General features: G+C 45.1%; 1 protein-coding gene across 3 annotated transcripts in view; it reads left to right on the top strand.

Annotated features, from left to right (window-relative positions):
* SPTBN1 (spectrin beta, non-erythrocytic 1) overlaps positions 1-27,072 on the top strand; it is a 121,791-nt gene that overhangs the window by 55,326 nt on the left and 39,393 nt on the right. For all 3 annotated transcript variants that reach the window (XM_042862233.1, XM_042862234.1, XM_042862235.1), the window contains 9 exons: positions 13,286-13,437; positions 17,254-17,427; positions 19,876-19,967; positions 21,142-21,222; positions 21,991-22,106; positions 23,120-23,232; positions 23,839-24,026; positions 25,023-25,140; positions 26,683-26,841. In XM_042862233.1, coding sequence (XP_042718167.1) covers positions 13,286-13,437; positions 17,254-17,427; positions 19,876-19,967; positions 21,142-21,222; positions 21,991-22,106; positions 23,120-23,232; positions 23,839-24,026; positions 25,023-25,140; positions 26,683-26,841 — 1,193 coding nt within the window. The remainder of the gene's footprint in view (positions 1-13,285; positions 13,438-17,253; positions 17,428-19,875; positions 19,968-21,141; positions 21,223-21,990; positions 22,107-23,119; positions 23,233-23,838; positions 24,027-25,022; positions 25,141-26,682; positions 26,842-27,072) is intronic.

Here is a 27,072-nt window from a genome sequence, read left to right on the forward strand (position 1 = left end):
CCACATTAACACAAAGCCCTTGTGCACTTGCTGCTGGAACGCGGGTATCCCGGGCTGAGAGCCTCCTTTGTTGAAGGGGAACAACTGTAGCCAAACTAATATTAACCGCTCTCCCCGACCGGGCTGAATGCCTCACTGTTTCACTTAGAAAGAAGCTGAAAGAAAAAGGCCCTTCAGTTTTCGGGGAGAGCAGTGCAGCTGAACAGACGCACATGGACAAATTGTGGCATAGTCTAGAGGCCATGTTCATGGCTTCTCAAAGGTCTTGTGAAAGGTCTGACATTAGCAAGCCGCCTTTTCATGAGATAGTTGGGAATGTAGATATAATGCCATGTTCAATCAAGCTGGGTTTGTTCATAAACATTAGGAACTGGGAGTCTCGGAAGCATGGCCTGAGTTATGCGTACATGGTGAGTTGCTCACGGGTCAGTCCTCTATTTGATATGTGCCCTGGTAGAATAGTCAGTCCTGCACAGCAAAACTGTATCGAGGTCAGGGAGGAAGGTCACAAATACGATTTCTCATTTGGAAGTTTTGTGTATTTCCTGTGTAAGCAAACAGAAGTAGTATGGTCCCAGATGGCACTGCACAGAAGTCACGTTTGTTGTTGCTTGCAGAAAGTGCCACTGCCTCGGTGATTGTCACAATGGCAAACATACCGGAGGGCTGCTTTGGGTTTGGGTGGCTGGCTTTTTTGTTAGGGATTTTCTCATGTCTGTTTTGGTTCTGTCAGAATGGAGTTTTTAGGTAGAATCCCTAAGGAATTAGGAGCAAAAGAGACGCTGAGCAGTGCGGTGCCAAGGTACAGCAATTAACTGCATTACCTCTGCACTCTGTTCACAAACAAGGGGTGCCCTCATGTCTGTGAGGATTCAGCAAAACAGTGAAACAGTGCCCTGTTGCGAAGAGATTAAGAGTCTGAACAAAAGGAATGCTGGCTGCCCAGATTTTGCTCAGTAAAAGCCCTCTGCTTTAAGAAAGATATCTAAATGTATCTCGAGGGCTTGGCAGGCATTCCAGAAATCTGCAGAGCCCGCTTCTCTGTTCTGAGCCCCACTGAGGGTAACGAAGCTGCTCCCTCGTTCTTAGATAACTCCTCTGTGGGTTCAGCTTCCAAGCTGACATCGTCTGTTGGGTTCAGACTTCCTCTTCCCCTCACCAAAAAGCACCAAGAGTCCAGTTCTCGCTGTTTGTTGTGCCCGAGCAGTGTTTCCACGTTTTTGAATATGATTTGTTTCCAGGAAAAACAGGAGAGTGATAATAGGGCTGTCTCATCCGCAGTCAGATAACTATAGTTTGTTTTGGGTAATTATTAATTCTGCATCTCGTTTAATATCTTTCCATGGTTATCTCCAGGGAAACTGACGTACTCTGGTAGTGCAACTGCCCTTTCTTCAGGGTGTGTTCCTCCTCTCAGCCTTTCCACTTTGCCTAGCAATATAATGAAAGTGACTGCTCTGAAATTGCGGATGTGACTGTACTTTGACTGCATGAGTAATAGTCGTTATGGAGTGACAGTTCTGTACTGCTCTGAATGCGCAAGGGAGGTGTCTAGAAACGGTGGTTTGGTCCTGAACTTCTGACCTCTGCCCTGTTCTTGTGTGCTGGGAAGCTAACCCTACCTTTAAGTGCTCAGCATCACAAGCAGATTAAAGAAAGAGAAGGCCAGGCCCAGAGTACTCAGCATGTCTTCAGTTACATCGGTGAGGGATGGCTGATTGAGGCTCCAGTCTTGAGCCCAAACTCTGCGGGAAGGGTATCAGTAAATATTTTATCCACAATGGTGGGGATCACATTTGCTTCCTTAGAGGTGAGTTGCACCCCTTCCTTCTTTGCATTCCCCACCAATTTCACTCACCTGACAGATGTGAGCTGTACTTTGTCCCCATGGTCTTACCTGGTGACGAGTGGTATTTTGCTCCCAGCACAAGAAAGCCATTGCAGAAAATTGGCAGTACCTCTAGGCTATTCCCCAGCAGTGCCCCAGGTGACATCCTGGCCAGAGTCCCTTCCACGTGTGCGCTTGGTGACCCAGCAGCTTCTAACAGATGCTTGTGCAAGACATGGTTGGTTGTGCCTGTTGCTGCAGTCCTCATGCAAGCGATTCACAGCAGAAATTTGAGGCTGTGGCACATTTTGTTCCACAAATCCATTGCTGCTCATGTATTATTGAATCCTCTTCTCTCTCCACGCCTCCTTTCCCTCCAAATAAACTAAATAAAATAAATAAAGATGCATGATAGGATATATTATGAAGTCCCCACGGGCATGTGATGGGTGCCTTCCAGAGGGGTGGAGCACAGAGCTGTGCTGTGTTCTGGGCTGGCTGTGCTGCAAGGACCAGCATCTGCCTCTTGTAGCAGCACAAAGCAGCAGCCAAGAAGGGATTTTTCCTCTCTTTGTTTTGCCTGAGCAACTGAAATGTCAGTGTGTGCCTTCTGCAGCACCTGGTCACAGGCTGTCCTCTACCTCTTCTCCACTCTCCATGAGTGTTGCCCATTGCAGTTGCTTCCTAGGAGACTTTTCAGCTGTACACGTGAGCTACCTAATGCCGGAGCACCTTCTTGGGTTTGGTGCCATGCACCAAACGTTGAAACGTGCTTGTACATTTGGAGATCTGGAGAACACTGTGCTGGTTTGGGAATGCACAAATAAGGTGCATGCAATCTGCATAAGATGCCGTTGATGCATTTTCATGTTCTGTAGTCCTTGTGTCCTGCTGGATTTCAGTGAGTTTCCTGCCTTTATATTAGTTGCATTATTTCACAACTGCCTGTGTATACCTGCATCTCTGTGCAGTTTGCCTATGAAGGTGCATAGGATTATTTTTGGGCTGCACAGCAGTGTATTTTTGGGGAGGAAGAGGCCAGACAGAAGAGCCCACTGCAGTGCGTTGAAGGCCATTTGGTCATTTGGGGTGTCTGGGTGCTTCTTCCATTGATGGCGCTGAGCTGATAACGTTTAGCAGTTAAATGGTGCTAAAAAATTGAAGGAAGTGAAGGGACATTATTGGGAGATAACCTACACAGAAGCTGCACCTTTGTACCCGTGCAGAGCGTTTCAGTTTGCCTAGTCAGTGCATTGCACAATCCAGAACGACTCACGAGTCCACTGTAAGACTAGAAAAACAAGTGATGTTTCTGAACGAAGATGCATATTTAAGATGTTCAAAGCAAAATTTTACTCAACTAATTCCTCCAAATTTGCGTCACTTTTTAGATCTCGGAGATCATCTAGAGTTTCAAACAGAGGGAGTTTTTGCATTTTCCTGCTATTGCTTTGAAAGTTATTCTATGGGCAAATTATACTGTACTTTATGTATCTTTTCTTCCCCCTGCTCTCGCACGACTCCAAAGACTAACATGATTTTGCTTAAACATGCCCCATTGTTCCACCAAAGCAAATCAGTAAAGGACCTTTGGATCAGAATCAAACAAGCTGGCAGGAAAATTCTGAGGTGAGGAATTAAAATTTATGTGCAGCTTTGTACCTCAGAAGTCACAAGAAAGCAAGTATGGCACGAAAAGACAGATTCTTATTTTCTTAATTAACGTGTGGATTTGTTAAAGAAGAGCTTTAATATACAGAGTGGCTGACTGGAGTGTATGTTTGTGTTAAAGCTGAGGTTCCATTTTCTGGAGCTTTACAGGTGAAGGCACAAGTTCTGCTGTTCTCAAACAACAACCCCAGGACTCAGCAGGAGCTCTGCATGATGGGTTTGCAGATTAGAGCAAGAGAAGATTAGGGGTTTTTCCTCTAATGCTTCTTATTAGCAGTTTGTTTTAAATCTCATTAGATTTCATTCATTTTAAAAACTCCTTTCTTAGAAACAACTGCACGTTATAAATACCATTGGTTCCTTCAGTGGCACAGTAATTGTCGCTGTAATTTACCCTGTCTTGATGGGTGTCAGGCCTCCCGCTTTCCTTGTGGGGGTGCCTCTGGGATTTTAGCTTAGCTCTCCATGGAGCATGCTGAGCCATGGCCTGGCTTGGCTGTGCCACTGCTGCTTTCCTTCAGAGCCCGTCAGTGCAGCGCAGTGCGGCTGCCTCTGCGCTACAGCCTGCAATTACCAATAATAAATTGTTCTGTGACCATGGCAACTGGATGAACTGAGCACATTGTTCAGCAGGGCTATAAAATCAGCCTGTTAAACTGGAACTGTTATTAATCCCCGATCAACACGGTGGTTGTTTAAATACGTGTTCTTCCATTTAAAATATTTCTGCGATAATGAAAATTATAATTTAACAGCAACTAATTATAATGATAACATCTCTTAGCACTCAGATTTAATATTTTGAGAGGACTAAATGCATTCATCATAGATTTATTTATTTTCTCTTCATGGTTTTCTGTCATTAAGGTGAAATTAGATTTAAACATGAAACCAACAAAGGTTTGGCTTTTCTTTCATCTATTCTGACTGCAGTGAGGTTTTAAAGGAGTACGGTGAAAACACAGCACAGCTTTGACATTTCACTCTATGTAATGTCTATGCCTGTGCCTCAGATGAAGGAAGAGACCCTGCAGCTCTCTGGAATCCCTCCGTGGGACTGAATGGGAATGCTAGCTGTTTGTTTTCTGGCTTGTGTTTGTTTAAGCTTGCTAAAATTCACAGAATCGCAGAATTCCTTGGCTTGGAAAGGACATGAGGAGTTTTATTAGGTCCGACAAACCTCTTGAAAGCAGTGGCAATTTGAGTGTTGCTTAGGGCCTTGCCCAGCAGGGGTGTGAATACCCCATGGCTGATGAGGCACGGTCACGGTGGGCCCCGTGCTGCTATCTGAACACCATCCTGGCCGAAGCCTCGGAGCTCGCCTTGCCTGCACACACTCAGCCTTGCAGCAGCAGCAGGTCAGCTGCCGTGCCTCGTGCACCCTGCGAGCTGCTGTCCCTGCTGCTCCTGGCTTTTCTCCGTAAGGGATGGGTGTCAGGATCCAGTTCCTCGTCTTCACATTGAGAGCCCTGCCCTTACTGACTCACCTCTGCGTAACAGTTATAATTTCGTATTTCCAAATTCCTAGATAAGGAGGATCCCAGCCTGCCCACATAGTTGTTTTGCAGAAACAGCAGGTTACTCTCATTCTTGTGTGAGAATTGTTGCATCAACCACAGCGAGGGTTAATCTTAAAAAAAAAAACAAAACACAACACTCCTTCATCCTACCTTCATTCCTCCTCCTCTAAACAAGTAGAATGCACTGGAAAAACACTTGCTGGGCTTGCTAGGGACAGGAGGAAGTAGACGGTCTGTACTTAGTTGGGTGCCCATTGTCTTCTCTGTGTGTGCCAAGCCTTGCCCTCACCCTTGCTCCTAATGCTATTCAGCCAGTGAACTGGGCATGAGTTAAAAATAACAGCAGTGCCCCCTTCCAGAAAAAACCCTGGCACTTCCCTGCATTATGCTCTTAATGTTTTCTAAAGGAAACTGCAAAGACCCCACAAGACCATACGTGCTTGAAATAGTTCCGTGACCTCAGGCTGGTCATTGTTCTGTGGGAATTCCAGCGGCTTGGGGCAGCCAGCGCTTTTTCCATACTCCTGAAGAAGAGAACTGTCTGCTATGCAAAGGGAGAAAATGCCAGCAAAACACATCAAATAAGGCATTTGTGTCCTTTTATTTTCAATACAGATAACACTGAGGTATTTTTCATGCTGTATTCTAAAGGATCTCCATTCTGAGCTATATATTTGGCACTCCTGAGGCCACAAAGTTAATGTCTTTATTCCGCTTTATTTTTGTTATTTTGCTGTAAAAACATTATTAATGTACTTATCCAAATACAGCGTGAAGATGAGGTACTGGTCTATCTAATGCTAAAGGGGCAGTTGGCTGATTTATGCCAACACAGAGAGAGCTGAGCACGTATTCTCTCCAAATCTACTTAAATACATCAATTTGGTTGTCAGAATTAAAAATAATTTTAAAAAATCAGCTGAGTTTAATCTGCTGAACCCAGATGACTTTCGCTTACTTGGCTTTGGGAGCCTTCACAGCACCTTTTTGCAGATGGACACAATCGTTCTTCTACATGAATCAGAAGCTGGCTTTTGGAAGGGTTATTTCTGTACTGCTGACACCAAAATGCCATAAACCCTGTGTAAAAATAAAGACAATGGGGGGAGCTGCCCTTCCAGCCCCGTAATGCCTGGCTGGCTCCCGGACATTGTTCTGTGCATCGCTTCATTGTTCCAGGGAGGGTTAGTGACATCAAAGAGAAAACAGCAGAATTTTTTTTTTCCACATGCTGCATTATGTAGCTTTCCCTTTTTTCTTTTTCAGAGCATTTTCAGCAGTGAAAGTAGTCACATGCTGGCTGTAATGTTTAATAGAGAAGGGTAGATATTTAATAGGATTTAGAAGCTGGCTGGTGCTTCCTAGTGAAAGAGAATGGCGTGTTGTGCACAGCCCTCCCCTGTGACCAATGATCTCCATGTGCAAGGGCTGGGAATGCAGCAAGGATTTTGCTCCCAACAAAAATCACCAGCTAAACACGGTACAAACAGAATCACCTCTTTGCTTTGTCATGTTTCACATTCGCATTCAAGTTCTTGTCTAAGTCATGTTCGAGCATGTAGAACCTGGCATAGTCTCGCCATTTTTAACTGGGAAGTTACACCGAAGACTACTTTGCGCCATAAATAACCATAGCAAACACAGGCTACTTCCAGCAGCAGCAGCATCATTCCTCTGCGTTAAACAATCTGACGAAAACCAAAGGAGATGCTGTTTTAACGCTCACCTGGCTCTTTCTGAGCACCAGCCCCACGTGTGGCACAGCCATGCTGCCTGCACAGGACGCAGGCTTATTTCCTGCAGGTCTCGCTCTGCGCTGTTGCTTGCCTCTGCATGCTTGTGTTGTTACCAACCTCTATTTCCTACATTCATCTCCCCTCTTTCCATTTTCATCCTATCCTGCCTTCGGTCCTAACCCATGATCTGCAGCTGGAGGGAACCATCATCCACTGTTCAGTTCTGTTGCCTTACTGCTGAAGGGGAAATGGCCATTGGGCATTCAAATGTTGTGAGAAGCTCATTTCGTTCCCATTCCTCTAAGAAATTAGTAGCCCTCCTCCTGGCCAGGCGATCCTTTTTCCTTCCATCATTTTCTTTCTTGCAGATCTATTCCCATATATTTTATTGCAGACTCTATGTCTAACCAATACCTGACTGCAGTTCTTATGTGTTGTTCTCTGTAGGCTTCTGGCCTCATCCACCGGCACAGCACTTAGGTGACAGAGTGAAAAGGCCATCATTCTGGGAGTGTTTCTCCAGGCAGATGTTTCTCTCCTTAGCTGCACCAGTACAGGCACACAGAGGTGTTTTTTTCCCCCTCAGTATCATATTCAGCACTGCAGCAGCTCAGCAACCTGCAGAGCCCTGCAGCCAGGCCCTGCCGCCCTGCTGAGCTGTGGGGTGCCTAGAAAGGGCAGCCTGAGAATCCCTGGCCCTCCTCTGTCTTGCACAGATATGCGAGGGATGGGAGCTGCCAATGTTGCTCTGTTCCCACAGCACTGCTAGTGGGTAAAAACCTCCAGGCTGGGATTTGTGAGACTGGTGGCTGCTGAACTCCATATCCTCACATCTTTGAGAAAACACACAGCAATATCCTGCACCCTGAAAGCCTACAGTAATGGCAACATTGTCCTGTGAAAGAAAGCTCTGTTTTTCTCTCTGCACAGTTAGCCGAGGTTACGATCTGAGGAATTCAGGGAAGCTGTGGATATTGAATATCAGCAGAAGTGGAGTGCCTGGAGCAACTCTCATCTGATCTCTTGAGTCAGTATGTGTTTAGCAGTGCTTCATGTAGGGTGCACTCTGGCTGCGTTTGTTGCTGTAGTGAAAAAATAATAAGCCAGAAAAATGACTTCCAGCATGGAAAGAAAAAAGATTTAAACCTGCAGGAGGTCAAGCATTTGCAGTTAAGAATTAAAATTGATCCTTACTCTGCCTTGCTCAAGGTGTGGCAGGGGCCCGCACACACCGGTCCTGCACAGATCATGTGGGGCTCAGCGGGGACGATTTGTGGTGCCTCCAAACCCTGGGCTTGGCCAGGGCAGCGAGCACTCAGGACTGTCCTCGGCACTCGCTCTTGCTTTCGGCTTCCCTTTTATGCACTCATTTCTCTATTTATTCAGCTCATTTCAGAGCACTCCACTGCTTATCAGATGTGGTGCAGAGGCGTTTTCAGTGCAGGTGCTGGCAGGAGCTTTTGCACTCTGAAAGCTGTTTTACCTGTGCTGGGCTGGCAGCGGTGAGCACCAAACATAGTTGCCATTCAGTTCTAAACGGATTCAAGGTCAGAGTGTTGAAAATGTGGTTTGACTGGTATGGAAGGGAGCAAAGTGTCTGGAGGCTGTTTATAGCAAACAGGCGGCCGCACAGGTAACCCTTGCCACGAGAGCGGTTGGTGGTGGTGTCAAGAAAGGGCTGGGGCTGATAGCGCTTTCTGGCATGCAGGAGCAGCCTGTCCTTCTCTCAGCTGTTGGAGCTATGCATTTGGCGAGGCATTTAGTACAGGTTCTCCATGATTCTGGCCCAGACCATTTTGTTCACTCAGCATGTGGAACATAGAGGAGATGGAGCCCATGGCCTGCTCTCACTGCAGTGACTCGGGTGGGTCAGTCAAAGCTGACTACATTTGGGTCAAGTGTTTTCCTCACTGAATTAGTAGAGGCAGAAATGGTGGAAAAGGGGCTTGGATGGCTGCTTGACATCCTGGCCTGGGCTGGCTTATGTGGATTTTGGGGAACAAACTCTAGCTTATTTACTGAAGTTCTAAACAAAGTAGGTCCTTGATCTATCTCAGTCACAGAGCTGGAGCTTGCAAGCTGCCATGTGCTAGCGGTATTGTCAGGAGGGTTTCCGCATAAAGGAAATTTCCTTCCTAGTGTTGCTTCAAGATAAGTTGGATTCTCTATTATCAATACTGCTGTTAGAGCCCCTTCCGTTTTCCTGCTGCGCATGTTTTGCATGTCGTATGTTTCTCTTTACCCTTGGGAAATAAATGTTTTCACAAGCTGTAGGCCGCTTGGAACTCCACCCGTATCCTCTAGTTTTAATTAATCTTCAAAACCTAAACATGTGGTTTGGAAGGAATGAAGGACATCTGTCAAAACGGTCACAGGAGGTGCACAAATAGTGCTTCAGAGCCCATCTCTGGTATCGTCACTCATGGGTGCACTTGGCTCCTGGGGTGCATGCAGGTTTTTGTGTAGCACTGTATGTTGAAATAGCTGTAGTTGTGTTCTGTGTCAGAGCTGCACCGGCATCTGCACGTGCTATGACCTGAAATTACACAGCAGGAAAATGCAGTTGATGGGTCTGAAAGGGCTGGCGAAAGCATTGCAAAAACTTGCAGTCGTTGTGAAATACTGTGTGGAAGAAACGCCATGTAGAAATAACCACGAGGGGTTCAAACACGACCAGCCTCAGTCAGATGGTTTTTGAAACATGCTGCCTGTTCCTGCATCGTGGAAGGATCGGTGGGGAGCAGCACCTGACCCAGCAGCTAACTGAGCTGCTCAGGCACACAAGGAGAGGCAGCAGCAGGCTCAGCTTGTGGAGACAGTGCTGGAATGGCTGAAGCTGTTGTCTCTGAGGGGACTTGGAGGTTATTTCTGTCTGCAGTGCAAGCGGGGAGCAGGCTGCTCTGCAGAGGGTGGGTGGGGATGAGGTGTGAGGAGACCAGAGCAAGGGTGGGGAGCGGAGGGGCCAGAAAAACCAACCGAACCTGTGAACTTCTGCTGTAAACAGGAACTGGAGGCCCACAGAAAGAGACACAAAGGAAACGGGAAGGTAAAAGGGGAGAGGCAGCAGCTGTATGTGAACTAGACTAAAGGAAACACGCGTAATGGTGCTGAGCTACCGAGGCATTGAGGCCCCCCAGCTATACAGGGAGTGTTCCCACCCTCTCCCTCACCAAGAAGTTGGCGTGCTTAAGGATGCTCAGGCAGCACGTATGGAAAGGAGTCACACTCCTGAACTTTCTCAGGCTTTTACCGCTGAGTCCATGCTGCCTGGAGATTGTGTGGCCATGTCCCCTCGTAGGGCCGCGAAGTCATGCTGGGGTGGGGAGGTTTTGTGGAGAGCCATGGGGCCTCTGGGCCACATTGGCGCCATTCATAGAGGGACTGTCCTCCCCCACTGCAAGCACTGCCCTCGCTCGGCTTCTCTGTTGCCTTCTTTTGACTCCTTTGACAACAACAGAAGATCCTATGTTGCTGCCAATTAATGGAAACGGCACCAAGGTTTTCACAACCTGACACGGCATGTCAGTGTTTCCTACATTGTGTCCTTTCTGTTTGAAATTAGGCTTTGATCCTTCATCTTTTTATTAAAAACACATGGATGTTCTTCCCATTGCTTTTCTTGTGATCTAAAGTGAGGGGGATTGTTGGTAGCCATAGCTTTTGACCAAGGATTTTTTTTTTTAATGGATAGCTTCATAGTGATATCTGATAGCTTTCTTGTTTATCTAATATTTTCTGTGTCCAACTTTATCTTCAGGACACTGTCTGCCCATTTTTCTCTTCAAGATGAACGTAACCACAGGGAACTCTGAATATGTTATGATTGTGCAGTGATTAAATAAACTTGCTGAGCTGTTCTGGGGCTTGCTTAATCCACTGGAGCTGGTAAAGGGACATGGTAATTTCTATTGGGATTTTCTTTTAAAGGCGCCAACCATTACAAGGTTCTTAGTTCTGTGACTCATTCATTTCAAGAAACATTGCAACTGAAAGCTTTGGTAGACAAACACTTATGTGGATACAATATTCCCAGGAATGTGCTATAAACTGCTCAAAAAGAATGTATTTAGGGTTAGTAGATACTGTATTTAAATCACTGCCTGGATAGATGACCATTTCCACTGGTCAGAAGTGCTGGTTTTTTTTCCTTTGGTCCAAGATTGAGCTAGCTGAGCTGTTACACCGCTGGTGTGAATTGCAGTGTGGTTAGAAGATGCTGCAGCTTTTATTTTAGTTTCCTAATGTATAGCTGGGTGAGAGCTGTTATGTGTGGAACAGTTTCAGTGCATTAGCTTTGGGTCACTTCCTACCACATGGCCAAGTAGCAAGAGTAAACTCAGAAATGCAAGGGAGGAAGTGAGATCTTGGGGTGGGGTTTGTATAAACCACAGGTGAAGCTCTGATCTGCTCTCAGATCCCTCCTCCTTGCCACTGTTCTACTACATTACTTCTTTCCTTACTGTTCTTTTTCCTTGGGCTCATTTCCCAGCTTTCTGTCCTCTTCAGCCTCAGCTGATGCCTTGGTCATCAGGCTTTTGTTGCTTCCCTGCAGTCCCATGAGTGGGATGCTGAAGCTGGTAAGGCACAAGCTGGGGTAAAGCCCTGCGCTTTGGCCTCAACAGCCTCACGCAGTGCTGCAGCCTTGGGGCAAGGCTTCCCTTCCTTGGCTGGGAAGCTGCACAGAGGTAAAGGCTGTGGGGCTATTAACTTTGTGCCCAGGTGGCCAAGAAGGCCAACGGCGCCCCGGCGTGTGTCAGCAGCAGGAGGTGAGCGGCCCTCCGCACTGCCACTGGTGAGGCCGCACCTGCAGTGCTGCGCTCAGCGCTGGGCCCTCACTGCAGGAAAGACACCGAGGGCTGCAGCGTGTCCAGAGAAGGGCAGCGGGGCTGTGAGGGGTCTGGAGCACAAGTGTGATGGGGAGCGGCTGAGGAACCGGGGCTGTTCGGTCTGGAGAAGAGGAGGCTCAGGGCAGACCTATGGCTCTGCAACCACCTGAAAGGAGGCTGTGTGAGGCGGGGTCGGCCTCTGCTGGCAGGGAACGGCCATAGGACGAGAGGGGATGGCCTCACGTTGTGCCAGGGGAGGTTCGGGTTGGCTGCTAGGAACAATTCCTTCTCCAGAAGTGATTCTGCACTGACACAGCTGCCCAGGGAGCGGTGGGGTCACCTGGAGGAGTCCCAGAGCCGTGGGATGTGGCACTGAGGGACGTGGGCAGTGGATGTGGTAGGGGCGGGTTGGTGGTTGGACTGGATGATCTTTTCCCACCTTTATCATTCTATGATCATGCCCCCCCACTCTGTAGAAGCGCATTGCAGCGGGCGGGCACGTGCTGTTTTATGAAAGAGGGCATCCACTGGAACTCTGCGCAGTCAGACATAGACTTTGCATTCCTCTGCACTGTCGTTGGCATTTTCTGTGTTTGCAGCTGCACACTCGGAGTTGTCAGGTTGGACATGTTACATTTTTGTTTAAGATTTATCAGTCTGTATGTCCTGTTTCTGAATGCATCAACACCATTAAAGAGACCTGAGGAGGTTTAGATGCTCAGCTGCTTGGAAATGCCAACTGCTTTCATTTGTAGGTCTAATTATGGACTTAGGATTCCAAGTTTGAGCACCTGTGTTTTGATAAATTTGGTCTGTAGTAGTTCCCAGCTCAATGAAATCTTTCTGCTAACAAGGAAAGGCTTCATCCAAAGCCATTGGCAAAAGAATTTAACCACAAAGATGTCTAAAATTTTCTGTCTGAGAGTTCTCAGCTTGGCAGATAGCTGTTCAGGAGTTTCTGAATTAATGTGTACTGTAGTGAACCTGTGCATTAAGACAGCTCTCACATGCAGTGTTTTCATGTATGAGCAGTTGTGAAAGACTCTGGGAAGAGAATGTGGAAAGAGGCCATTTTTCCATGGTTAAAATAAGTGCAAGTCTACCTCAAACATGCAGTTATGGAAGAGTTCATCATGATGTTGTGTAAATACAGTTACAAATGCTGAATCTGCAACCAAATACTGTAATGGGGGAAAGGGAGAGTAAATGAGAAGTTTGTTCTCTGCTTTTTTATACCTGTGCTAATCCAAAGAGACCTTTGCTGTTTCAAGGTATCTGTTGTGGATTTGACTTGTATTTGAGAGCAGAAGTTGCCCTGTTCTTCCTGTGGTGGATGGTAACTCTTGAGCTAACTACTGGGCACTTTGATCAGTCCGAAGTGGCTTTTACATCGCAGCTCTATGGCTGACCTCTTCACACCTTGAGAAAGCTGCTTACATGAGCAGCATGCAAGTCTGCAATCTATACTCCAGATTTATTCCATAGATAGTAACGCAGTAAAATCCCCAGTGATGAAAGGGAACGTGATAAAACAGGGAAAAAGGTGGATTTCTGATGAGAAGTCACATTTTCTGCAATGACTTGGCAAAGAGATGAAGCCGGCTTCTTTCACCTAATAGACAGGATGTGTCTGAGCATCACATTCTCATCTGGGTACATGAACTGTGATTTATTTTGAGTAACACTGTGTTGTTTTCCTACCAGATGAACGTGAGGCAGTTCAGAAGAAGACTTTCACCAAGTGGGTTAATTCCCACTTGGCACGTGTGTCGTGCAGAATTACAGATCTGTACACCGACCTTCGCGATGGAAGGATGCTCATCAAACTCCTGGAAGTTCTTTCAGGAGAGAGACTTGTAAGTGTTTGCTCATTAATATTCATTGTGGTTTTCTTCTTCATTTGTTTTGGTGAATGCTTGACCCAACTGAATATTGAAGGTTCAGCACTGCAAGTGTCTTATGTATTAAATGAGGTAAAAAAGGTTTATTATTTCAGGAACAGCTGGATCCAGACACCATTAAAATATCTTCCTACTGGTTTAGGTAAAAACCGAAGGAAGTCTTATTTGAATGCTTCTTGCAGGTAGGTGAGAGGCTGACCATTTGTGCAGCATGCTGCTTGCTCCTGTGTCTGACAGAGGAGTCCTCGTGAAATGCCAGCCCAAGGCCTGGGTTATCCCTTCTCCCCTCCCTAGAGTGTGCTGCAGGGGAGTGAATGACAGCAGGTTGGAGAGGGCCAGCTACATGATGGGGATCATTACAGTGCTTTCACTGTGCCATCATCCATCACATCCCACTACTCAGTAATGCTCCTGGGTGTACTTGAGTTTATTGCAATAGATAAGGCTTGGAATTCTTTTTGTTATTGTTGTCAGAGAAATACCTAAAACGTATTTAATAAATAAATTCCTTGGAAAAGAAAGAAAATCCCTTTGATATCAGGTTGTGGTGGTAAGTAAAGCTCTCTAGTGAAAAAAGCTGCTGCATGACAGGAAAACTGTGTGATGAAATGGCTGAAGAGTATAACTTTTTCATTCAGTTCCTTAAAATGATGGCTGTGCTCTTAACTATCTAATTTAAAGCAATCTTTTCAAAGAAATACGGGTCTTTAGCTAAGACCTAAGGCTATGTGAGGTTGCAGCTGTGTAATCGCTTGTCATGGAGCAGTCCTATTAATGAAAGCTCCATGGGCTAAAACCCTGGGTAATGAATTGAACATATGGCCTACAATGTAGCATCTGTATAGTGAAGCAAGAAAGGGAGATTTCCAAATGCATCTGTGAGGTTAGAAGGAATCTCTGGCATGCAGGACAGTATCCTGTCCCAGCATTGTGTGGGTTGTGGTAAACAATCTCAGTGCTCTGCTATATTTTGCTCGAGATGCGTTTCTCTCTGCGTCAAATAATTAACTTCGGTGAGGTGTTAGGATTGTCATGTCACTGCAGGGAGCACCAAGATCAGGTTTTATTTGTACAACATGCTCCCATTATTTGAGGATCCTGGCAGCATTCTGGCACCTCTGTTTAGATCTCTGTATCTACCTGCCAAGATTTGACTTTCAGTGTCAGTTAGCAGCAGTGAAGCTCAGAGCAGCCGTGTGACTCGTGCTGCATGATTCATTTACATTTTTTACTCCAGGTTTCAAAAATGCAAACAAGGCTTATGCAAGCTGGGTGGGAAGTGTGCAGGAGTCACCCAATGAGACTGCTGGATCTGAGTTCACATCATCCTCAGCATATTGCATTGGCAGCTGTCTGCACTACCACGAATTCCTATTTATTGTAGCTTTGTTATCTCAGGATGGAGGACAGCAGTCTCTGTTTGAACAGTGCATTCCACCACACCTTTCTCTGCAAACAAGAGTACAGATAACGCAATGCACTAAACTGAGACCATTGCACACAGCACAGAAATTCCAGTAGGATTGGCACATAGCATACACCTGCTGATGTTCTCCAGCCTGTTGGAATTTGTTGTGCCTGTCACTGGTTAAGTTCTGACATTGCCGTGCCACCCAAGCAGAAATGTGAAGGCAGTATCTTATGCAGAAAACTTCAAATCAAGACAAGAAATATCAAATTTTAAGGAAGCAATGAACAATCCCAGTAACTCATCTAGATCATTATTTTAATATGATGTGTTTACTGATGCACTGGAACAGGAATTTTATGCACATATTTGAGTCCAGGATTCTGGGGCTGGTGCCCATGGAGCAGAGCTGCTGTGCCATGCCCTCTGGGACACAGCCTTTCCCTCACCCCCGCCTGCCCTCCCCTGGCACAGCTCCATGCCGTTCCCTTGGGCCCTGTTGCTGTCACAGAGAGCAGAGCTCAGTGCTGCCCTGTGCTCCCTGTGAGAGCTGCAGCCCCCACCAGGCCTCCCCTCAGCTCCTCTGCTCTGTGCTGAGCAAACACAGGACCTTCAGTGCTCCTCATATGACTTCCCCTCTGCACCCTTCTCCAGTGCTCCATAGCCTTCCTCTGGATGCTCTCTGATGGCTTTATGTCCATTTTGAACTGTGGCCCTAGAGCACAGGCAGTGCTGGCAGTGAGGCTGTGCAGCACAGGCCTGGTGCCCCCAGGGTACGGGTGGCCCTTCTGGCTCCAGGGCACACTGCTGGCTCAGGTTCAACTTGCTGCCAGCCAGAACCGCCAGATCCCTTTCCATGGGGCTTCTCCCCAGCCACTTGTCCCCCAGTCTGTGTGTATAGCCAGGTTTGCCTTGTCCCAGGCATACGATCTGGCACTTGCTCCTGTTAAATTTCATATTGTTAGAAGTGAGCGTGAGTTACAGTGGCTGATGTGGGGCACTCCAGTGTGGCAGCAGGTACGGTGTGGGCCAAGCTGCTGCTGAGTGCAGCCACACTTCCCCATGCCTGGTGCTCCTGCTGCTCCCTCAGCTCCCTCTCCCCAGTGCAACCTGCAGGAGTCCATTAAACCTGATTTGGTGGTGCCAGCAGGTGAATGGATCCAGCATCATTGTTGCACCCAAAAGCAGTATTGTATATGAAGGAAGTATACTGCTTCCTTCCTTGACCTGAGATCCGACTTTCTCTACTCTGTTCTCCAGCCTCTGGAAGAGATCAGTGCCAACTGAAAGTTGATGGTTGCTCTGGAGTTTACTTGTCCAGAGCAGCGCCTTGCTAGCGAGCATTTCTTGTGATGTGCTGCTACTTCAGTTGCTGTTTCTAGGGGACATAATTTAGCTCTGGCTGAAACGCTTCCCCTTGAATGCAGTCTGAAAGGAGGATTTTGCCTGAACTGTTTCCACAGCCAGTTAACTACATTCATTGCAGAAAACAAAGAAATTGTGTCAGTTAGTAGTTTGTCTTTTATCTCTGGCCACTTCTCAGTGAACACAGAACAAGCTATTCATCTGTAACCCCTATCTGCAGAACAAATTTGCTTCAGTTTTCTTCAGTTTTACAGCTGATTTTTGCACGCTGCTAGCACACTCATGGCTTTTTTCATTTGCACTGGGCCTTCGTGAAATGGTGTTACTTTGGTGTGGCAGTTCCTCCCAAAAGGAGTCATTTGGAATAAAGTTTGAATGTTGGTTTCACACTGCTTATCTACTTGAGCTGACGAAAAAAATCACTTTTCTTTCTGAGGGTGTTTTATTGACTAGCAACCATCCAAACTGGAGTTGACTTTTCAGAGATCTGCATCTGTATTTACAGATCCTCTCTGGAGTGTTTGTTACCTGTCAGCTGTCGGTTAGTTGTATATCTTTGTAGAGCTGTCCTTTTCAGTATGGAGGAGCTTGTACTGGAGAAAAGAGCAGCTTAGGAAAATGTGATCAATGTGGTGTGAACTTAAAAAAAACAAGCAAACAAATCTTCCAGGTAACGAGTGAGTTGCTGAAGCGCCTAGGTGGAAAACATGAAGGAAGGAAGCAAGTAAAACATTTCAGAAACAAAAGGAAATTGGTGGCCTAGTGTATGTGGCAGAGGTCTGGGATGTTAGCAGTCCCAGGTTAGCAGATTTGACATGTGCTGCCATTATCCTTGAGATGTACACTGGTGGTTGAATATGCAAGACAAGTGCATGCAGTGTTGGTGGCCGACAGTGGGCTTCGTGGACGACTCAGCTTATTGGACTGAAGTTACCATGCTTTTTGTTTTTTTTTAATGAACAGTAATACATGCTTTTCTTCTCCTTTGTACCTTCTAGCCCAAACCAACTAAAGGAAGGATGCGCATCCATTGCTTGGAGAATGTTGATAAAGCCCTGCAGTTCCTGAAAGAGCAACGAGTGCACCTGGAAAACATGGGATCTCATGATATTGTGGATGGGAATCACAGACTGACACTTGGCCTTATTTGGACTATTATCCTGAGATTCCAGGTGAGGATGCATGCATTACATGCATACCTGTACACGTTTGAGTTTTCCATACTTACTTGTAGTCGGTTTTATCTTGCTTTTTAAGATTGGAGCATTCCTAAACCCTTCAACATGATAGGAGGTAAAGATGCTTGGCATCTGATGAGGCATGCTCCAGAGCTGAGGGGAGAGAGTGTAACTTCAAGATCTTCTGTGGCAATCAGTGAGAATTAGGTCAGAGGTTTCCTGTGCAGAGGGTTATACTTTTTTATTTTTTAACTTCTAACAAATACGAAGCTCCTGTCACAGGTATATGGAATCATAGAATGGTTTGGGTTGGAAGAGACCTTTAAGACCATGTAGTTCCAGCCCCCTGCTACAGGCAGGGACACCTCTCTCTAGACTGCAACCCCATCCAGCCTGGCCTTGAATGCATCCAGGAAGGGGACATTCACAGCGTCACTGGGCAGCCTGTTCGGTGTCTCACCACCATTACAGTAAAGAATTTCTTCCTAATATCTGGTCTAAATCTGCCCCATTCCAGTGTAAAACCATTTCCTCTCATCCTGCCACTACTTGCCCGTATAGAAAGTCTCTCCCAATTTCCTGTAGACCCCTTTCAGGTACTGGCAGGCCTCTGTAAGGTCTCCTCTTTCTCTTCTCCAGGCTGGAGAGCCCCAGGGAGGTGCTCCAGCCCTCTGATCATCTTTGTGGCTCTCCTCTGGACCTGCTCCAACAGTTCCATGTCTTTCTTGCACTGAGGCTCCAGAACTGGATGCAGTGCTCCAGGTGGGGTCTCAGGAGAGCAGAGCAGAGGGGCAGAATCACCTCCCTCGACCTGCTGGTCACGCTTCTCTTGATGCACCCAGGATATATACACATATATATTATTTAGGAGGAAATGCCACCCTCATCTCTTGTGGTGATTGTCATTAACTGGTCTGACTTTGCACTGGAGCATATGAAGGGTGCCTGCAGGAATCGTTTAGCCTCTCAGCTGAAGGCAGTGATTTCTTGCTTTCCTGCAAGTTGCGTATTTCTCTTTGCCTTCTGTCAGGAAAGGCTGGAAAATCCTTTTGCAGAAACCTATAGTAAACAAATACAAGCTCTTTATTTTAAGGTTTCTCAGGTTTTTTCTAAATGTTAAGATGTCTGCCTAACTTTCAGCAACTGCAATGGGGCTTCACAGGAGCTACGATACATTTTTTTAAAAAACAGTAAATCACATCCATAACATCAGATGTGTTTGGCCATATAAATGTTTTTCCCTCCTTTAAAGTAATTGAGACACAGCCTACCATCTGAGATATCTAGTTGCTAAGCTGCTTCGGATGGACGCTATTCCCATATTCCTTCCAAGTGTCCAGATCCGTTTTCCACATTGTGCAAACATCCTGGCGTTTGAGTTTTTCCATGATCTCCTTGCTCATTCATGCAGATCTCCTGACACCTTTGCCTGATTTCTTTCTCTTAGGGATGCAGTGATCTTGAGCTTGGAGGAGGTGGTAATTGAATATCAACCAACTCTCTTGGGCCCTCTTACCTTCCAGTACTCTAACCCATGGGATACATCCAGACAGGTCCTTGAGGAGATCAAAGTAGACTTCCCCTGAGGTCCAGGCTTGCAGTCCTTATTGTCCTTTTTCTTCCATACAAGACCCTGAACTCCACTATCTCATGATTTCTGCAGCCAAGGCTGCCCCTGGCTTTTGTATCCCCAACCTGTCAGTCTTTGTTCATAAGAACAAGGTCTAGAACACCTCTTTTCCACCACCTGCACCGAGAATTTATCTTTGGCAGACTGCAGGAGTCTCCTGGATAGCTTGCAGCTCACGGTGCTGCTTTCCCAGCAGACATCTGGGTGGCTGAAATCCCTCATCAGGATGAGAGCCTGTGAGTGTGATGCTTCTTATAGCTGAAGCAAGGAGCACTTGCCAGCAGCCTTCCCTTGGTCAGGTTGCCTGTATCATTCCCCAGCCACCAGGTGTCCTTTACTGGTCTGGTCCCTAATTTTCACCCACAGCTCTCAACCTGATCATGGCTGTATTTTGGAGACAGCTTTTTTCAGTGCATCTGCTTCTTAATATAGAATGCAATTCCCCTACCCCTCCTGCCCTACTTATCCCTTCTAAACAGCTTGTAGCCCTCAATCACAGTATTCCAGTTTGCAGGGTAAAACTATGGTGCCATGTAGAAGAGGGTTTGCCTTGGCAATTGGAAATATTTTCTGCTGAAGTTCAAACTACAGACCAAAAAAAAAACCAGTAGTGTTCCAGTAAAGGGCATATGAAGCTTTCACTGAATATTCTTAAACAAGGAAGAGCCTGCACATTCTTTTAATGTGCTCTTTGGGTCATCATAGATTTCCTTTGCTACTTAAGTTATGATACAATGTCCTTCATCATTTTTAAGAAAGAGAAAAATGTGTTTTCTCAAAGAAAAGCTTTAAAATGTCTTTGTTAATTTCAGATCCAAGATATCAGTGTTGAAACTGAGGACAACAAGGAGAAGAAATCTGCTAAGGATGCACTGCTTTTGTGGTGCCAGATGAAGACAGCTGGGTGAGTGTGGATTAAGTGATTATCTCTAAAGCTCCTACAACGTTTTGAGTTTTCATTGAAATCATTTTAAATGGGCAAATACATACATCTCCTTAAGTGGATTTGAACTGGGAAAGTGCACTGATGTTTACAAGTCAGAAAATTCTGATTTATTAGGTTAATTCTGTGTGATAAACATAAATAAGTATATAGTAAATGCTGACCCTCCTACTTTGAAGAAATAATGGTGTCAAGGTTTTTGCTGCCATCATTTTCTTTTTGCACATATAATGATATGGAGGCATCAACTGTTCCCCAGCCTACAGTGCAGTAGTTGAGTCCCTGGTAAAGAATGATGTGCCATTTGTTTATAACTGGATTTTTACAATCAGAGTGAAAGTGAAGTTGATGTGTACTGGGTTTCCTGCTTTTCACATGTAGTCTGTGAAATATCTAGAAGGAACAGAACTGTTCCGTGGAATTAGTCTAACTTTCCCTTTTGATTACAGCGTGAGCAGGCTGCAGGCAAGCTGATAATTTCTGTGTTCAGTCTGTATCTGTGTATATTGATTGATTAGGTTTTTCTGAGCATAAGAAGCTGCTCTCAGCTCTGTTGCCTCTTAAGGCTTTTTTTTTTTTGATTTTTCAATGCTCAAAAATAAAATTACTTCTTGTTCAATGGCATAAGATATGGATGTGTCTCAAGTGTGCTGAAACATGTATTCTGGCCTTCCAAAAGTATTTTTGCCCTCCAGGCATAATGCTTTTTCTGTTCACATTTACTCAAATGTAGTGGGATCCACCTATCATGGTGGGTATCAGCAAAGGTAGAGGTTTGTCTCTTGTCCTGGTCGAATCTTTGACTGTGAACTAGAAGCTGGGGACCCAAAATTCATGGCACAGATTTCATTTTGAGAGCTGTAAGAAAAACAAACCAGTGGTAAGCTGGCTTCATGTTCTCTGAATTTACGATTTAGCCACATGCATTAAATTCATCTGGGCAGTAAATAAGATGCTCTTACTTGTAGTGTCTGATTAGAAAACAGTTGTGCTGATAGATTGTCCATCGAGGGAAGGAATGGCACACCATTAGCTTTACAACAAACACATCACTCCTGCCACCAGCCCTCAGCAACAGGTTGCACAGAGCTGCAGCGGAGGTGCTGGATTCATTGTGTTCTCTTTGTTCTGGCAGTTACCCCAACGTCAACATTCACAACTTCACGACAAGCTGGAGGGACGGGATGGCTTTCAATGCACTGATACACAAGCACAGGTATGTGTGGGGACATGTCCTGGTGGGTTTTGAAAGCTTGGACTGCTGAAGAGTGCACGGTGTTTTGAAGTTACCGTGCAGCTTGATTTTAAAACCTGTGGAGAGAAGGAAGTTGAAGAATTACTTGAGAGTTTTACAGCAACTCGCCTTTCACTTTTTCACTCTTGTGTTTGCTGTGAGCTCATCTGGGCAACAGCTTCTCATACCACGAGCTGCGTTTTGTTTCTTTCAAGAGAATAAAATATACACACTGTTGTTTGGTTCTGTGACTGACTCACTGGAGGAGAAGTCTTTATACCTTACTGCGTAGCCAGTTACGAGTTCTGAATTCACAGGCCAGGAGAGTGGAATGCAGTGGCAGCCTGAAGAGGAAAAAAGTCACTGGGCAGCGATTATAGCATCTGGTGCTAAAGTTGGACAGAAATTCAGTGCCACTCATTGGTGAGCTCGGGTGGTGTCAGTGGGATGGCTTACATGCTCACCTTGTCAGGAGGAGAGATTGACTTCCCATAGCTGTCCACTTGCCTTTGTCCCTGGTAAACTGTCGTTATTTTTTGTCACGCACTAGGTTCTGCTGCCCTGCTAACTGCTAGGTGTTACTTCATTCTTTTAATTCTCACACTGAAATGCATAGAGGTACTGGGCAAGTGAAACCTTGGCAGCATGAGAGGCCAGGTTTTCTAGGGATGGCACATTCTATGTCATTTGTTCATTGAGGGTGGAAATGCTGTGCTTTGGCAAATCTAAAGAATTTTTCATCCTGTCTAGGCCTGATCTGATTGATTTTGACAAGCTGAAGAAATCAAATGCACACTACAATCTGCAGAATGCTTTTAACCTTGCTGAGCAACACCTTGGTCTTACTAAGCTCCTGGACCCTGAGGGTAAGAATTCCTGCAGTTTTAACGCTTTGTGGGCTCTATTCTCCCACCTTGTCAGAGGATGCTGTTTTGGGATCGCTTTTTGCCTTGAAGAGCAGCTAGCAGGATGCTGCTGACTCACTCAGCGATACAGCCAGTGAGGGAAGGAGAGAGTGCAAGATGTCTCCTGCAGAGGATTGAGCAGTGGAACCAAAACAGCCCTAAATTCAGAATTTATATTCCCCCATCTGACAAGATCTCTGGACTGGCCATGTATACATAAAATCATTCCAATTAGAGGCATCCTTAGAGGTGTGCTCTGAAAAAAATGTTTTTGTTTCTCATCCTGAACCAGAAGATGACTAATGTGGTTTTCACCCCATAGTGAGCCATTTCTTTCAGTCTTTTGGTAAGATTTATCCCAAGCATTTGTGAGGCTGTGCACTCACGTGCATCGGAAGGAATGCTCACAACTCCAGGACAAAATTTTTCTGTCACAGGGCAAATAAATAGGGGCCATGAGTCTGGGCGAGTTTCTTCTTGCTTGTTTTCCAGTGCCTCATAATTGCTACAGAAGAAAAACGATTTGTTTTCCATCTGTGTATCTCAGAAGGTTTGCCTGGACAGACATGCCATTCGTTTTGCATTTCTCCACATAGTGATAGAGCATTGAAGATGTCAGTCAGCAATAGGTCTGCTGCCTCACGTGGACACTGGGGAGGTTGTTCAGCCGTGCAGTCTGTGTCAAAATCGTGGACCAGATGCTAAGGCCCAAAGATCTCCAGCCCCAGCTTTAGCTGTGGTCTGCACTGAGGTGGATAGAGGAATACTTCTTAGTGACAGAGCGTACAGCATTGGGTAATCCAGAACCAGTCCAAAGCTGCTGAATATTTCTGATCAGGACATAAATCTTAGGACTTGAACTGCCGCTGAACCCATCTCTCTGACTCTCCAACCCATTCTTGTTGGATTATTAGCTTTGTTGTTCTAGTCCATGCGCTCCCACTGTGCTAAGACAGCTGTCGTTTGCTTTGCAGATATCAGTGTTGATCATCCCGATGAGAAGTCAATCATCACCTACGTGGTGACATATTATCACTACTTCTCCAAAATGAAAGCTTTAGCTGTTGAAGGAAAACGCATTGGAAAGGTTTGCAAATTGAAGTTATAAGTTATTGCAAAGCAATTTAAATCTTTCTGATTTTAGGGTTTTTTTTCCTCTTGAGTTAAACCTTAGAGAGTCCACTGTGTGGTAGTTCTTAGTTTTGCTTTTGAAATGCATTTTGAATGTTAAATATTCCCATCTGACCACGAGGAGTACTTAATTTCCAGCTGCCTCTCATTAGAAAACGTTTGGCTGGTGTTTCATTTCTGCTTGTTAATTTTGCATCACTGCTGCTTTGCCTTTCCCATTAGCTGCTCCTCACCCTCTGGGTCTTCTGTCTCTTCTGAAGCCCAGAAAAGTCTCTCATTGAAAAAACATGCTGTTGTTCTCCGCCCTTTGGCAAAGCTGCCCCCATCTTCACAGCTGGCAGACTGGATGTGAATCCTGTTGTAAGCTTCTGCTCTGCCCCTCTGTTGCCTTGGGATCATGGGAATTCAGCACCAAAAAATGCAAAGCCCTTGTACCTCAGGGAACACAGGCACTGTGGTGCTCAGGGTGAGCGCCCTGATTCTTTGAGTAGCTTGCTGGATTTGGATGACTCCGCACTGTGCTGCCCTTGTTACTCATCTTATTTTGTGCTGCTTGTTGCAGGTGCTCGACAATGCCATTGAAACAGAGAAAATGATTGAAAAATATGAATCGCTGGCTTCTGACCTTCTGGAGTGGATTGAGCAAACCATTATCATCCTCAACAACCGCAAATTTGCCAACTCCCTCGTTGGTGTGCAGCAGCAGCTGCAGGCGTTCAACACCTACCGCACAGTAGAGAAACCACCCAAGTAATCTTCATCTTAGCTTAAAAAAACAGCAGTCTTGTTTTGTTCGGGCAGTTGTTGATTTAAAGAAAATACAAACGCATAGAAGTGATTTTAATCTTGGCCTAGGAGTTTGTTTTTCTGAGCATTACTAGATATCACATTTCTAATGGGCACTGACCAATGTTACTTGGATTCTATTTGTTTTATGCTATTTGATACGCATGTAGCAATAACAATAGCAATAATAATAATTGAAAACAAGTGTGCTGTTTGCAGGATCTCATGGTACTGGAAGCTATCACTTCACAGAGGTGCCTGTCTTGTAATGCAAGCAGTAATAGTATACCATATTGGTATGGTAATATCACCATAGCAGCATATAATACCAAGATACAGCTCTTAAAAGGCTCTTACTGTTTTTCCGTAATCAAGAGGAAGTGTGTCTGGCTTCGTAAAACATAGCTATCTTGCTAAAAATGATACAACCAAAGCCATGCAGTTTATTTCTGGAGAGTTTATTTTAGCATTACGTTATTACATCTGTTTAGTATTTTTGTCTAATATAAGTTTTAATGGATAATAATTACAATCAAAAACATTACAGACATCCTCTAGATTGCAGCCTATTCCCCAGTGCCTATGCAGTTTGTTTGTTTCCCAGGCATACAACTCAGGAAAGAGAGTGGGAAGAGTTTATGGAGTGCAGTGGGCTCTAAACAAAACTTCAGTTTCTTGGGTTGATAAAATAGGACAGTGCACGTAATAGAGTAAGAAAATATGCAGCCTTCTATGCCTCAAAGAGGTTTAAATCTAAACAGACAGACAGCTGACTCCTGTGAAGGAGTGTGTTTGTTTCTGCTTGACCCAGCTGATCGCAGGGGTGAGGGCTTTCACACAAGATTCAGGTGTTTATCTGAGTACTCCATTCATGTCAATATTTTAAGGAAGTGCTTTATAATGCCTTGGTAGCCATGAAAGCTTTATTGTAACACTATTCCTTTGGAAAATTTTGTTCAGGTTTACAGAAAAAGGAAACCTGGAGGTGCTGCTTTTTACCATCCAAAGCAAAATGAGAGCCAACAATCAGAAAGTCTACATGCCAAGGGAGGGCAAACTCATCTCTGACATAAACAAGGTAAACTGAGGCAGCCCATCCATTGCGACTCAGTTGGTTTTTCTTTTCAGTGTCTGTCTCTGCAGGCTTTGCGTACTGGGATGGTGTGAAGATAATATCTGCTGTCTCCAGGGCTCACGTAGGGACTGTAAGGGATGGGACAGGTGGGGGGATCTTTTCCTGTATCTGAAACTCACTGATATGAGCTGAGTCCCTGGATGGCTTCAGTATTTCTAAGCTCTTCCTCATGGAGAAAAGCGCGCAGTAGTTCCGAGCAGTCAGTTATGGATGTAGTAGCTCTTGTTCCTCTGGGGTCCTGGCTATTAATCAGCAGAAAGTAGCAGCAATATCTAGGTACTGCATCCTTCCTCATTTAGTTTTGATGAGGTGTGTCCTAACAAAGCTCCCAAAAAGAAGAAGGCTGTTTGAGACCCAGCAGAGCCAAGCGCAGCAGCGGGCAGCCTGTGTCATTCAGGCTTATGGAATGCTTCTGCCTTCCATGGCTCCAAGCAGGGAGCAGAACTGGCCTTTATCTGCCTCTCAGCCCTTCTGTCCACAGCATGGGAGAGTAAAGGAAGTACTGTGACTCATGTGGATTCTCTTTTGGGATTTAAGTAGCTATTTTTTTTATGCTGGTGCAGCCGACAGAACTGCAGCAGAGCTGACAGACTCTATCAAGGATAACAAACAGCTTAAAACTGTGAGCTTTCCTTATTTGTGTTTGATAATGTTTGGCATTCCCAGAGCAGCTGTTCTGGGTGTCTGTGGCTTCAATCTGCATCCTAGAGAGCAGTAAACTGCATGACTCTCTGTTTGCATTAAGTCCTGTGCCTGTGAATGCCTAAAATACTTTGAGTTTCAGGCAGTTTCACATCTGTTAAGATTTAGAAGAATCTGGGGTAGTTTATGTTGAATTGTGGGTATTTTTGTTGTTTGTAAGAAGATCTGAAAGGTGATTAGCTGGCTTTCAATGTGCTTCTAAGACTTTGTTTTTATAGTATTAATGCCATGCATGTGAGTAACTTCTTGCTTTGGGGGAAAAAAAGGACTCTGATGCAGCAAAAGAAATTTGGTATTTGTTTTCCTTTCCAATGGGGATGCGACAACAAGAGCTGTAAACTGATTTTGCACACAAATATCTAATTGTCATTTCCTAAAGGAAAAAGATAGAATTCCTTCTTTGAAAATAGCACTCAGAAGATTTTGAAAGAGTTGTTCTCTTACATGTTCAAGCCAGGTGGTTTACCTGAGGTTCAGTGGAGGCAAATAACAAATGAACTCAGGAGAATGCATCTGAGATAAATAAGGCTTATACCTCTTGCTCAGAAAGGGAATGAATGAATGGAGATCAAAGTTTAAGTCCGTATTAGCAGACAAGGTGTAAGGCCAGCCAATATAAACCAGATATTCTGGCACGTAAGTAAATCAGCCAATTCTGTGAAACTTGATGAAGTGACTTCAGTACTGATCTCGTGTGAAGCAGACGTGATTTATTGTATGAATGTGTATTTAGGAAGCGAGTGTTTGTTTGTTTTTCACTTTTTTTTCCCTCCACATCTTCAGGCCTGGGAAAGACTGGAAAAAGCTGAACATGAAAGAGAACTGGCACTGCGAAATGAGCTCATCAGACAAGAGAAACTGGAACAACTTGCACGCAGATTTGATCGCAAGGCAGCTATGAGAGAAACTTGGCTGAGTGAAAATCAACGTCTGGTTTCTCAGGTGCCTTTCAGAAATTGTCTGTGTGACTTAAATGATTCCAAGTACTTAAAGGACACAGTTCTTGCAAAGAGGATGGTTTTTCTTCTGTGCCACTCATTTTACTGAATCTATGTATATTTATATGTATTGCATGTCTGTGCAAATGTATTTTTAGAGTATATGTTACTGACCTGTCTTTAATGCATTTGACACACCAGTCTTGGAATCTATCAGTCTGTAGTCAGAAGAAGC

This window comes from Lagopus leucura, unplaced genomic scaffold (genome assembly GCF_019238085.1).
Source record: "Lagopus leucura isolate 7727_CA_CO unplaced genomic scaffold, USGS_WTPT01 Super-Scaffold_73, whole genome shotgun sequence".
Classification (NCBI taxonomy): domain Eukaryota; kingdom Metazoa; phylum Chordata; class Aves; order Galliformes; family Phasianidae; genus Lagopus; species Lagopus leucura.